Source organism: Amblyomma americanum, chromosome 7 (genome assembly GCF_052857255.1).
Source record: "Amblyomma americanum isolate KBUSLIRL-KWMA chromosome 7, ASM5285725v1, whole genome shotgun sequence".
NCBI classification, from domain to species: Eukaryota; Metazoa; Arthropoda; class Arachnida; order Ixodida; family Ixodidae; genus Amblyomma; species Amblyomma americanum.
In genome coordinates, this window is record NC_135503.1 from 49,350,378 (window position 1) to 49,362,501 (window position 12,124).

The 12,124-nt window shown below is 41.4% G+C and overlaps 2 protein-coding genes and 1 non-coding gene across 3 annotated transcripts; 1 reads left to right on the forward strand and 2 right to left on the reverse strand.

The window, feature by feature from the left end:
* Positions 1 to 289: 289 nt before the first annotated feature.
* Positions 290 to 2,546, reverse strand: LOC144099075 (uncharacterized). Its single transcript, XM_077632157.1, has 3 exons — positions 2,251 to 2,546; positions 2,004 to 2,161; positions 290 to 1,740 (listed from the first exon to the last, which is right to left on the reverse strand). The coding sequence occupies exons 1-3, from the start codon at positions 2,544 to 2,546 to the stop codon at positions 1,637 to 1,639; spliced, it is 558 nt and encodes a 185-aa protein (XP_077488283.1). The 3' UTR covers positions 290 to 1,636.
* Positions 2,547 to 2,749: 203 nt separating this feature from the next.
* Positions 2,750 to 7,418, forward strand: IscU (Iron-sulfur cluster assembly enzyme). Its single transcript, XM_077632158.1, has 5 exons — positions 2,750 to 2,960; positions 3,510 to 3,623; positions 4,808 to 4,918; positions 5,241 to 5,319; positions 7,184 to 7,418. The coding sequence occupies exons 1-5, from the start codon at positions 2,874 to 2,876 to the stop codon at positions 7,291 to 7,293; spliced, it is 501 nt and encodes a 166-aa protein (XP_077488284.1). The 5' UTR covers positions 2,750 to 2,873; the 3' UTR covers positions 7,294 to 7,418.
* Positions 7,419 to 11,842: 4,424 nt separating this feature from the next.
* Positions 11,843 to 11,915, reverse strand: TRNAR-ACG (transfer RNA arginine (anticodon ACG)). Its single transcript has one exon. It is a non-coding gene; the product is annotated as a tRNA-Arg (tRNA).
* Between the last annotated feature and the right edge of the window lie 209 nt (positions 11,916 to 12,124).

The following is a 12,124-nucleotide window of genomic DNA, read 5'->3' on the forward strand; positions in this document are numbered from 1 at the left end:
CCAAAAGGTTATCCCCACAGGACTGCTGGACCTTTGAAGGCGTACAAAACTGATACATACAATATATTCTACCCAAAGCTATCACACATATCACTCCACGCAGCAAGTGCCATTCATCAGTACAGCATGTCTTAGCGCTCCAATAGCTGTTATGGCCGAAGTTTTCATGCGTCTGGGTTGCAGAGGAAATTCAAGCCGGCAAAGTTACCATTCTGAAAACTTTTGTGTTTTTCAAGAGGAGATCTTGTTTTCTGCAGGGTACAAGTCAAGGTTCTGCTGTAGTCATGGGTAGGATTTCAATCCAGCTGTTTATAATAAAAATATTTCAGTGATAACACTACTACACTGAAATGCAGCAGGTTGCAGCATCCTTGTGCAGCAGTTGCCAAACAAAAACCTTTATGCGCTGTCATATACAGTATCATCAATGCACCACAAGCTCTATGCAAAACTTGTATTTTTGAAAATCTTTTTTCTGCCCTTCCTTACACATCTAAAAAGCAAAAAGCAAGCAACTCTCTCTAGATTGTGCAGCATGCAACCGAGAGTTCAAGGGTCTCTTAAGACCAAGCACATATATCATTAAGGTAGGATATCTGGTATAAATGCTCACTCTTATAGAACATCCTGGCACAAAATTCCGTCAGCTTTCAGTTTTCATTGAATTCCTTCTCCAGGTCACGCAGTATAGTGCACGGATTATGCCCGCTCATGCTTATCATGGTAAGAGATAATAATCTGTTGTTTTTGGAGCCCACATTTGCAGGCACATTACAGGTGAGGTTAAGGTTATGATCACACATGAGAAGCTTGTTCTACAGTGGTGAAGTATACATACTCATCGTAAAAAATATCATCTGCTACATCTTTTAAATGGTTTTCTTTTCAGCATTCCAAGTGTTTGTAGGATGTGCTGCTCTTGTGTTTCAACACTACATGGATTTGATAAGAACAAGTTGATCAGGGTTAGAGTGTATAAAAATTGCTTTTCAAGTGTGCAGAGACGCAAAACAAAATCAACTCCCTAGTATGCAAAACGATTTCGACACAACTTGTAAGAGTGTACCAGAGAGAGAAACAAGTGCATGCTTTCCTCACGTGTTCTTTTGCTAGAAGGTTGTTCTCTCGCTATCTCATTCTTAAGATGCAATCAAGGCTTGCTCATCTTTCACAAATTCACAGTTTTGCAGTTCTACAATCTTACAAAATACCATTCGACCAATTGTAGCATGTCCTGTTATTAGACAATAAGAAAAGAAAGAGAAAGATAATAAATCACCTCAATTTCTGATTGAAATGTGATGAAGTATAATTTTCTCGATGTGACATGAACAATAACTGCACATAGGTCAACCTGAAGCTTACACACACACATAGTCTTTCCAGCAAAAGTTTGAACAAAACACAGAGGAAATGCATATTACAAGGCTATTACATCACAACTGGTGTATGTTTGCAATCAGGTATAATGTGCAAATTTTTTTCGTTCCCGTAAAAAAGAAATTTATGTCCAATATTTTGAATGCTGGTCCCTTTGCACATAGGTCGAGGCAGACGCAGTTCTTCTTTGACTAGCACAAGCACACTGCCGTCATACACGTTGTTGGATGTGTCCCTTCATCAACGGAACTCACGGTCACAACTGTGCCTTGGTCTCTTGAAGACCTAGCAGGAACTCCTTGTTGTCTGGTTCCATGGAGACAGCCTTTTCCATGTCGGGTAAAGCAACTTCAAAACAACCTGGAAAAGACGCATGTAATGCTAATTAACATATGGCAGTGAGGCATGCAGCTTTAAAGGCTATTGCGCATGCCAAGCAACTAGTGCTTATGAAATACATAAGAGTGGAAAAACAACAAAAACGAAGTGATCGTGACAACCGGTTTACATGCGAATGATACTGTGGCATATAGAAGTACTGTTATTCCGCCGTCAAGTTAAGGTTACTTTGTATCCCACAGTAAGCATTCCCAACAAGTTGTTGAACACGAAAGATGTTTTACCCATTCTATAACGTATTGTGCCACGGTTGAAGTAGGCTGCAGCCAGCTTGTCGCAGTAGTGGATAGCTTCAGTGTAGTCTTCCACGGCTTTGTCGAATTCTATCATCCGGTAGTGCATTTGACCTCGCTCGTTGTATGCTAGAGCGAGTTCGTACTTGCTGAAACAGTCAATGAACGAAATATGTTTGTTTTGGCAACCACTTAACCATACACTGGAAGTTTTAAAGAGCCACCCGTAGTCATTCACCTGTTTTCAAGGTTTTCTGCGTTTCCTGGCTCGGTTTCCTGACTGCTTTGCTCATTTTGGAGTTGGCGCAAATACGCACTCTTCTTCTTTTCGATCAGATCGTCAAGCTCGACCTTCTTCTCGAGTTTCGTAGGAAAATCCCCTGTCTCAGGACCCATCCCGACTGTTGTCAGATGGCTCTGTGCGAAAGCACGTAGGAATTGCGACACGAAATGCCCACGAGACTTCAGTAACTGCAGTGCATCAGCTGTCAGGAGAGATGCGCCCGTGCTACCCGTGCCGGCTGCTACAAACATTGGCTTGAATTCGGATTGGATTAGGTGCGCAAAAAATAGTCTAGTATGCGCGTTAAAATTGAACAAAAATTTGCTCTTTTATTACTCATAATAACTTAAAAATAAAATTATTACATGCTCTTGAAGGCATTAAATGTTGATTTTGTTTTGAAAGCGAAACAAAAACAGCATGCCATCATCATCATGAAGCACGCATGCGCGCTTTGATCGTTTTGGATGTGCGACTTGGATCGTGTGTACGACGACGGAGCCGTAAGGAAGTATCAGGTATACAGTCGGTGCAAGGAAAAAAATTTTTACCGTTAAGACGATCGCGGTCTGAGCCGCATGATGCTTCTGCGAACTCTGCATAGGTCCCTGTCGCCGGCAAGGAAGACATTAGCCGTTGTCCCCTCCGCAAGCTACCACGAGAAGGCAAGTGCCCGTACTTACATATACATACGCGTTACCCGTGTGCATTCCTTAACAACGCATTGCGTTGTAAATTTTGTATTTTAACTGGCCGAGCAAATATCACTGCTGGTGAATGGCCGCACCAGTGTTTGAAGCTAAATGTAACCCTTTTTCAGTCGTGAGAGCTAGGTTGTCAAGCTCATTCGCACAACTTTCACTAGGGAAATATCGCATACACGATCAGGCTAGAAGGATGGCGAGACCATGACCGACATCGATCCGAATGTCTAGTTAAACATAAAAGACGCAGATGATCGGACGACTTTCAATGACAGAGGGGAGTGCGTGTTGTCGGGTGGACTTTTAGTTATATTTACTTTTGCATTGATTCGCTGACAGCGAAATCTACTTCGCCGATATGTGCCGGCGAAGTTCCGTTACTTCGTGCCAGTGCGTGCGCGTGTTGCCCCCTTGCCAGAGTAAACTGATGACATTGATTCTCTCGACCTATTGTTACGCGCGTGATTTATCTTATGACGCTCCAACTCATCAGCTGTCTTTGGATGGTAGGTTATCGACCACTACGAAAATCCTCGCAACGTTGGATCGCTGAACAAGGATGATAAGAATGTCGGCACCGGTCTTGTCGGCGCGCCGGCCTGCGGCGATGTCATGAAATTGCAGGTGGGCTTTCCTTATATGTTTTATATATATATATATATATATATATATATATATATATATATATATATATATATATATATATATATATATATATATATATATATATATATATATATATATATATATATATATATATATATATAAATAAAGGCTGATGGCGCGTTTTTCTGGGCAGAAAAATACGCTAAAGAATTTGCATTTAATTTTCTGTTGTGCTGTGTGCTGTTGTGACGCGTTTAGACAATTTACAGGTACTAAAAAGACGTGAGGGTTTGGTGGTACGTCATGTATTTCATTTCGTTACATTCAGCTTAAAATTAAGCAGCATGTGGCGGGAACATTGAACACATTTTTATTAACTCGATATGAACATGAAGAAACTGTAGCTCAACAAAAGACGAAAGAAGAAGTGACATGAACATTCGGAAAGTTCTTCAGCCATTTAGTATTATAAGCATTTGGAGTCTCAGCCCGGAAATGCATCTGATACTTCATGCCAAACTTCGTCAAGATGGAGCACCATAAAATACACCCTATTTATTTCCTTTGGCCATGAATTAATTATGGTCCAGTCGAGGCACAATTTTGAAAATCCAGGTTTTTGTAAGGAGCACGCCAGATTTATACAGAAAAAATTCCAGCCTTCCCTGATTATTATGCAGTGTCTGCTGGGTCCTCAAATCATGACAGCACCATTTTCAAGGTCTCAGTTATACTTCTCGCTTACTCCTGGAGTCCTGATATAATAGGCTATTATGTAAGCAGTCAACATTTTAGTCACTTTGGCTTTTATATGGACAAAACAATTGAATGAAAATTGATACTCTCTGGAGCCATTCCAGGGCTGCCGTAAAACGCTGAGCCATCCATTTAAAAAAGGAAAAGGATTCCTGCATTCATTTTGAATGCGTCTGGACTCGGTATCTTTCCACACAAGATTTTTCAGACCTTAGTGCATTGTACTGCTTCTACGTTTATGAAAATTGTGCCTTGGTTAGGCATGATTTGATAGTTTTCTGATTGCATCCACTTATGTGGACATAGTGCCCGAGGGGGTTATACACAATGAAAAGTAATGACACTAGCTTGAAAATTGAAAAAAATTTAACAAACATGTTGAGTTGTTTGGATTTCATAAGCTGTCTAAATTAACATGTGTGCATGACTTTTCTAATTTGCTCTAGATCAAGGTGGATGATAATGGCAAAATTGTTGATGCCAAGTTCAAGACATTTGGCTGTGGGTCAGCCATTGCATCCAGCTCCCTTGCGACGGAATGGATCAAGGGAAAAAATGTAAGTGATTAAATGATAGTCATTCTTCTTGACAGGGTTGTGTTAGCATTGTACTGTTGAATCTTGGTATCCGGGATATGATTTTGTCCACAATAAAAATAAGAGTAGTGTTGGTCGTGTAATAATGCTATTAAATTGTTCAAAGGTGAGTGAGGCACTGTTGATGTTATTTGTACTTTGTCACATGCCTTCAGTGCTCACAAACAGTGCTTAGTGCTAAGCAACGCTCTGAGTTGCCGAGTACTGTGCGAGGGTTCTGTGTAGGAATTTGGCCATTAAATAGCCATGTTCTGCTGTTGCTGTTGCTGTTCTGCTGTTGCAGGTGTCTGATGCAATGAAGATAAAGAATACAGATATTGCCAAAGAGCTGAGCCTACCGCCTGTCAAGCTGCATTGCTCAAGTAAGTAAAAAGAGTTTGTTATTTGTGTGTAGCACACATTCTCATTCTGTGGCACTCTCGATTCTGACACAGCCACATTTAAACATTCTGAAAGGGGAAATGAGGCTCTAAAATTGCTCATGTGAACGCATCATGGCCTGAAGGTCAACCAGATCTGTCAGGATCTGTAGCCTGTTTGCTTTACTCTGATACTGATATATAGTATCCAACAAAAAGATATGATATTTTAGTTTCAAGTCTAACTTTTTTAGTGCACTAACACTTGTGTGTGATCTATATGGAAAGAAAAGAATTGATGTTTTTGAAATGGTAGAATTAAATATTAACTGTTTAGCCCACAATTTGTTATCAGAGTAAATTTACTGAAAAAATTATTTCAGCGGAGCATAAAGTTATGGGTGATAATCAGGGGTTTTATCAGAAAATAGAACATCAGATAGAAGAATGACTGTTGGCAGTAGCTTAACACAGCACTTCGTTGGGAAGTCCTTTGGATTGATGACTTCTTGACAGCAGCAAGACATGAATTATAGGTAACTGTCAATGACCTTCTGGACTATGTTTGCCTACTCTTGGTGAAGGTGGTCGAATTTCTCACCGGCGCTGTTGGCCTTCATGTGCCTCAGACAGAGGCCTAGTCCTGTCAAACATGTTGAATTGAATTAAGGCCTGGAGTCCAGCTCAGACACTCCATAAGGTCTGTGGTCCTGATGTTGTATAATTTTTTCCCAAGTATAGAGGAGTGCTTCATGTAGTTGTCCTGCTAAAACATACAGGCAAACCCAAAATTGTTGTATGCTGACGGAAGCATAACATTCTGGACAAGTTCCTCATAAACTTTGTTTGTCATGGTACCTTGAATTTGGCATCAGGGATCAATTCCATAAGTGGGGAAATGGCCTCGTGCCCTTTAAGTTTCTACCTTTAATCTTTAAAGTGGAAAGTTCATAAGAATCATGCCTAGTGCATTTGGGGTAACATATATACTGACTCTCGTTGCTCCTAAACAACATAAGCTTAGATTCATCTGACTAAATCACTCTGTTAAATTGGGCGCCTGTCCACCCTACATATTTATTTGCCCTCGTCATCTTGGCAGCCTGATTCTTCTTACTAGTGCATGGGTTCTGGTCTGGCCTCTTGCTTTTAGCCCAGCAAATCTGAAACGACCTCTCAGTCATTGGTGCCATTTTAGAACTAGATAACAGGGACAGATCCTCAGAAATATCGACAGTATACAGTCGAGGGTTCTCTTGGTCCGCACAAACAGTGGCATTAAAGGATCCATCAACCAAGTTTTCGACAACTTGCTTGGTCAGGAGCATCCCGAGGAAAATAGAGTAACCATGCCTCCTGTGAATCAATATCCATTCAAAGCTACTGTGAACTGTATGGATGGCTGGTGCTATTCCATCTTAGAGTGATGGCCGTGGATGATTGCTATTTGAACAGTCTGCTAAGTTGCGTCCACATCGTACTGTGCCGATTGCTTATAAAAATGTGTTATAATATTGTTGCACAATACGTCCCTAAAAAATGACAAGCTGTTGAAAAATGAAGGCAATGGAAAATGGCTACAAAAGGACGAATGTGGGAAAACTGGCTAAAACAAAGAATTATGCCTCTAAAGGTGCCTAGTGGAAGGAAAGTGTTTTGTTAGACAACAATATGTTCAGAAAAATGGATCTGGTAGTTATTGGCTGTATGTTATGAATTTAGACAGAAAAAATTAAAAATATCATATCTGTTTGTCCTCTGCTGTACACGTGCATGCTGTTTATTCATAAATTGCAGTGACACTTTACAGGTGATGTGATGGAGCAGACATTAAAACTTTGAGGGATCATGTGTGCTGTCTTTTCAGTGCTTGCTGAAGATGCCATTAAAGCGGCTCTCAATGACTACAAGCGCAAGCGCGGTGAGCAAGAGGCACCCAAGGCAGCTGCAGAAGTCTCTACAAGTAGCAATGGCTGAAGGTCCTCACTTTTGCTTAGCTTGTAGAAAAATCCAGCCTGTCAGATGCATCAGCTGCATGTAGCTGTAAATGTGATAAAATAGAATAAAGGCCTGTTTGCTGAGGTGAGCTTCGCTCACTGAAATCTGTTGTGTGTGTTTTTCACTGAGCCGCAAAATACGGTTGTGTACAGCTGCAGCACAATGAAGTGCATTTGAGAGTCGGATCGAATAGGAGCCTGGGGAGTTTGGTGGAATAATATAGCCACGTCTTTGATGATAAAAGGGAGCAATTATTTGTTTATTAATTTTTTGTATTAGACCCTTGCTACTGCAGCATTAGGGTGGACAGTAGGAAAAATCTCAGAAGTGGTAAAATTACATTGTAACGGACAATAGTGGCTTTAGAAGAGGGAAATCTGAAGAGAGGGAAGTAACAAAAACAATGCGAACAAAAAATACAAAATAAACTTCACTAATGCTGTGCACACAGATTGGCACGACAAACTTGCTGCGTAAGACATAGAAAAATTAGGGAAGAAATTAGTAAGGGGCCAATATTGAAGCATATTTAACAGCCATTGTCGGAAAACTGTAGTTGGGCGTACAAGCTATGGCAGTGGGCGAGGGCACTGAAGGTCATTGGGAGAGGCCTTTGTCCTGCAGTAGGCTCAATTTACTTGACAACGGCGATTTACACAGTATGTTTTAGGCTGGTAACAAAGCACTAGAAGTTGGGATAACCTGGTGCTGTAAAGCTACATTTATAGGTTGCTATTTGCTGTGTAGAACTTGTGATGGCATAGTAAACAAACAGTTGCTTCTGAGTGAAATGGGCTTGCAAATAGCAACATTGCAGTGCTGTATTTTATGTAGCATTGCAGTGAATGCATTTACATTTTTCTGGCCCAGCAAAAGTTTCCAGGGCGATTTAATGATGCCCTGAACTAGGTAGCTTCACAGGAAAATTTTAAAGTTGTTTTGAGGCATTACTTGCATGTCTTGCTTTTTTTTTCCATAATGAAAGGGTAAACACCTGTTTATAGTTTCACCTTCTCTTGCATGTTGTGCGGTGAAAACTGCATGCAATAGAGTTCATTTTGCAAAGCTAGTTTTTTTAATCAAATGAGGGCAGGCCCACACATAGCTGCCAGAAATGACATACCTGCAGCTATAGATGTACTTTGTATGACAGCTGTTGAGTTTGTTTAAAGAAAGTGTGCTATAGCAGCAAAAATTTGGCGAAAGCTGTTCACTGCTGATCAGAGATGGATGTTCATATTCTCAGCTACTTCAGGTGAAGCAGAGTGTGCAGAATGCTTGGGTTCTGAGATTTTGTTCGTGCTGGACTTATACTGTGTACGTCTAAATAACATAACAGTACTCTTGAATAGTGATTGGTCGCAGCCTCCAAATTTCATTTCTTGGCTCATCATCATCAGCCTGACTATGCCCACTGCAAGGCAAAGGCCTCTCCCATGTCTTTCCAATTAATCCTGTCCATTGCCAGCTGCGGCCGCCTCATCCCCGCACACCTCTTAATCTCATAAATTGGCTTTCCCTTTCAATTTCTTGCTAAAGTTTCATTTCCCTACTAGTTCAAGCATGTGAAATCTCTTCTGGCACAATTCTGTTTGCTTATTTTGTTCAAAAGTACCATCACTTATGCACCTATGTTACTCTTTCACACTAGCAGTTATGATCTTGGCAGTGAACGTTCAACCATTTATTTGTGTTGTTGACCTGGTACCTGTTTAGTTGCTTTTTGACACAACACACTTCATAGAGGTATGCATGTGGCGTAAAGAGGGATGGATGCAAAGATAATGCTGTATCTAGTGGCTAGAATCCTATGTTTTCAGCATCACTGTATCTTGGGTGAATGATGCTCTTATGAGTTGTCATGGCATTGCATTGATGTCTTGATGCAGTTTGCAACCACAGTATATTTTAAATGAAAAAAAAAACAGCTACAAATGATTGGTCAAATGTTTAGAGGAATCCCCCAAGGTGGAGTAGATTTTTTATAAGGGAGTAATTACTTATTGGCATCCATCCAAACGCAGTCATATGGCTACAAAGGAAAACTACACAGCTTTCTCAGAAACTTCGTAGTTAAAATAATTTTGGCCTGATCCGGGGTTCGAGCCTGGGACCACCGCTTCACCAGAGCAGTCGTTCTACCAACTGAGCTAACCGAGATGGCAAGCTTATGGTAGGGCGCGAGCGGATTGATCAGTAACTCGAAGTGAGAGCAGTGTTGGTTAAATGTTTAGGGGAATCTCCCAAGGTTTAGGGGAAGACACCAAGTGCCTTATGGCTGCGCTTGGGTGGATGCTAGCTGCTGCTAACCACAAGTTTCTTGGATCTGCAGTTAAAAAATTCGTTTCTGTGTTCAAGAGTACACGTTGCTGGGCAAGTTGGTCGGGAATTTTTAATTAAGGGATCGTGCAACACAAACATCTATGGGAAGAGCACAAGGACAGGCGGCCTTGTGCTTTTTTTATCTAAGGTTTGTACCATTCACTACCTTGTTCCACTGCATTCAGTTTACTGATTATTTATGGAGTGAGCTGTGCCATCACATGCAGCAAATGAGAACAATGACTTCCAAAGGGAGTAAAATCGTTGCGTTCAGTCGGCCTGTTCTTCAACTTTTCGAAGAAACCAGATACCCTAATGTCATCATTAGTCAGGCGACCTCAATTACTTGGCTGATGATGTAAAAAAGTTGCTTTCTTGCATATTTCAGCTAGAATAAATGATGAAACAAATAGATTTTGCCTAGAAATATGATAGTCGCATACTTTGCAACAAGAAAAGACTGACTAGCTGTGATATTGCATGTGACCTTCAAATGAATGGAGGATTTACATTCGTGGGACTTGTTTAACTGCATTCCTTAAAGAGATATGGTAGCATCTTTGTCTGACCTTCCCTTTCTCATCAAGTCTGTGCATCCAAGTTGGCACCTGCCAGTGAATGTGGTGCCTTTGCAAATAAAACCTTTTCAATGCAGAAATTCCCCACACTATGATAATTACAGCTGAACAGTGTTTTCAACACAATATGCCCATGATTGTTGCATGCAGTGTTGAATGCCAGTTCAACAGAGGTTGTTTTTGCAAAACTTCATCCATAGTGAGCTTTCCCCTGTGTGTTAGCGTCCTCTACTGCTTATAGGATATCATAAAACTATGATTTTTTTCCATTGCTTATGAATTTTCGGGCAGAGTTGAGCAATTATACATTCACAACTGTTTATTTTCATTAGCGCTTTTCCATGTATGTGTTTTGGTTTGCTTCTTCTGCATGCATCAGATCTTTCAAAAGTTCTAAAAAAGGCTGAATTGTTTACATAATGATGTCTTGTAAAAATGAGTCAAAATAAATACTACTTTACCCGCCGCGGTGGCTCAGTGGTTAGGGCGCTCGGCTACTGATCCGGAGTTCTCGGGTTCAAACCCGACCGTGGCGGCTGTGTTTTTATGGAGGCAAAACGCTAAGGCACCCGTGTGCTGTGCAGTGTCAGTGCACATTAAAGATCCCCAGGTGGTAGAAATTATTCCAGAGCCCTCCACTACGGCACCTCTTTCTTCCTTCTTTCACTCCCTCCTTTATCCCTTCCCTTACAGTGCGGTTCAGGTGTCCGCTGATATATGAGGAAGGCACTGCGCCATTTCCTTTACCCAAAAAACCAATTATTATTATTAAGAAATAAAACTGACATCCCGAAAACAGTTTATATAGTCACGACGTAGTGATTTCAAAATCCGAAAAAAAAACACTTAAATGATTGTCAGGGAAGGTCGAATTTTTGTGTGCTATGAACGCATGTTGCTTATAATAATAATAATAATAATAATAATAATAATAATAATAATAATAATAATAATAATAATAATAATTGGTTTTTGGGGAAGGAAATGGCGCAGTATCTGTCTCATATATCATTGGACACCTGAACCGCGCCGTAATTAAAGGGATAAACGAGGAAGTGAAAGAAGAAAGGAAGAAAGAGGTGCCGTAGGGGAGGGCTCCCGAATAATTTCGACCACCTGGGGATCTTTAACGTGCACTGACATCGCACAGCACACGAGCGCCTTAGCGTTTTTCCTCCATAAAAACGCAGCCGCCGCGGTTGGGTTCGAACCCACTTGCAAAAATTTGAAATCTTGAAAGCTTTTCCTTTGACAGAATCACGATTAGTCACTGCAGGGGCTGATAAACACCAAATCACATCTTTAAAGTTGTTGCGCTGGGAGCCCACATTCGGATACAACTTAAGAACATGCAGTGGCTCTTCCCCGTCATAGGACCCCCTTCCAGCCAATGACGCAGGCCGATTCTCATGTCCTTGCATTGTCAAGCTAGCAGGGTCATGAAAATTGTCCGGCGCCAGTGGCTGGAAGGGGGTACTTTGACGGGGAAAAGCCGCTGCGGTGTTGAGTTGTATCCGACTATAGTATTGTCGCGGCCTATGCTCGGGGCCTACATTCGTTTACAGCGAGCTCAGATGTCCGCACTACTACTGACTAGCCCCTGCGCGCAGCAGCAGAAAAAAAAAGTGCGAGCCTGCCAGGATTCGAACCTGGAATCTTCGGATCCGTAGTCAGACGCGTTATCCGTTGCGCCACAGGCCCAGACGTGCGGCGCCTTCCAAGTTTACACCATGCTGTGTAATGCCGGAAACAGTAGCTTGTGCGCGCTGGTACGTGAAGCTTCACACTTGATTCAAAGCATAGCATGAATAATGTGAACAGCTCAAGGACGAAGTGGCAGACGCCCCTCAAAGGATGCTCTCCAGCCAATGGCGTAGACCAAATCTCAAGGCGTCGCGGTTAATCCCCTT

Excerpts from the sequence above, each read along its gene's own strand:
- LOC144099075 (XM_077632157.1), bottom strand. The coding sequence starts at position 2,546 with ATGTTTGTAGCAGCCGGCACGGGTAGCACGGGCGCATCTCTCCTGACA. Across the intron at positions 2,162-2,250 it reads GCAGAAAACCTTGAAAACAG|CAAGTACGAACTCGCTCTAG; the intron begins GTGAATGACTAC and ends TGACTGTTTCAG. Across the intron at positions 1,741-2,003 it reads CACAATACGTTATAGAATGG|GTTGTTTTGAAGTTGCTTTA; the intron begins GTAAAACATCTT and ends CGTCTTTTCCAG.
- IscU (XM_077632158.1), top strand. The coding sequence starts at position 2,874 with ATGATGCTTCTGCGAACTCTGCATAGGTCCCTGTCGCCGGCAAGGAAG. Across the intron at positions 3,624-4,807 it reads GCGATGTCATGAAATTGCAG|ATCAAGGTGGATGATAATGG; the intron begins GTGGGCTTTCCT and ends AATTTGCTCTAG. Across the intron at positions 4,919-5,240 it reads AATGGATCAAGGGAAAAAAT|GTGTCTGATGCAATGAAGAT; the intron begins GTAAGTGATTAA and ends CTGCTGTTGCAG.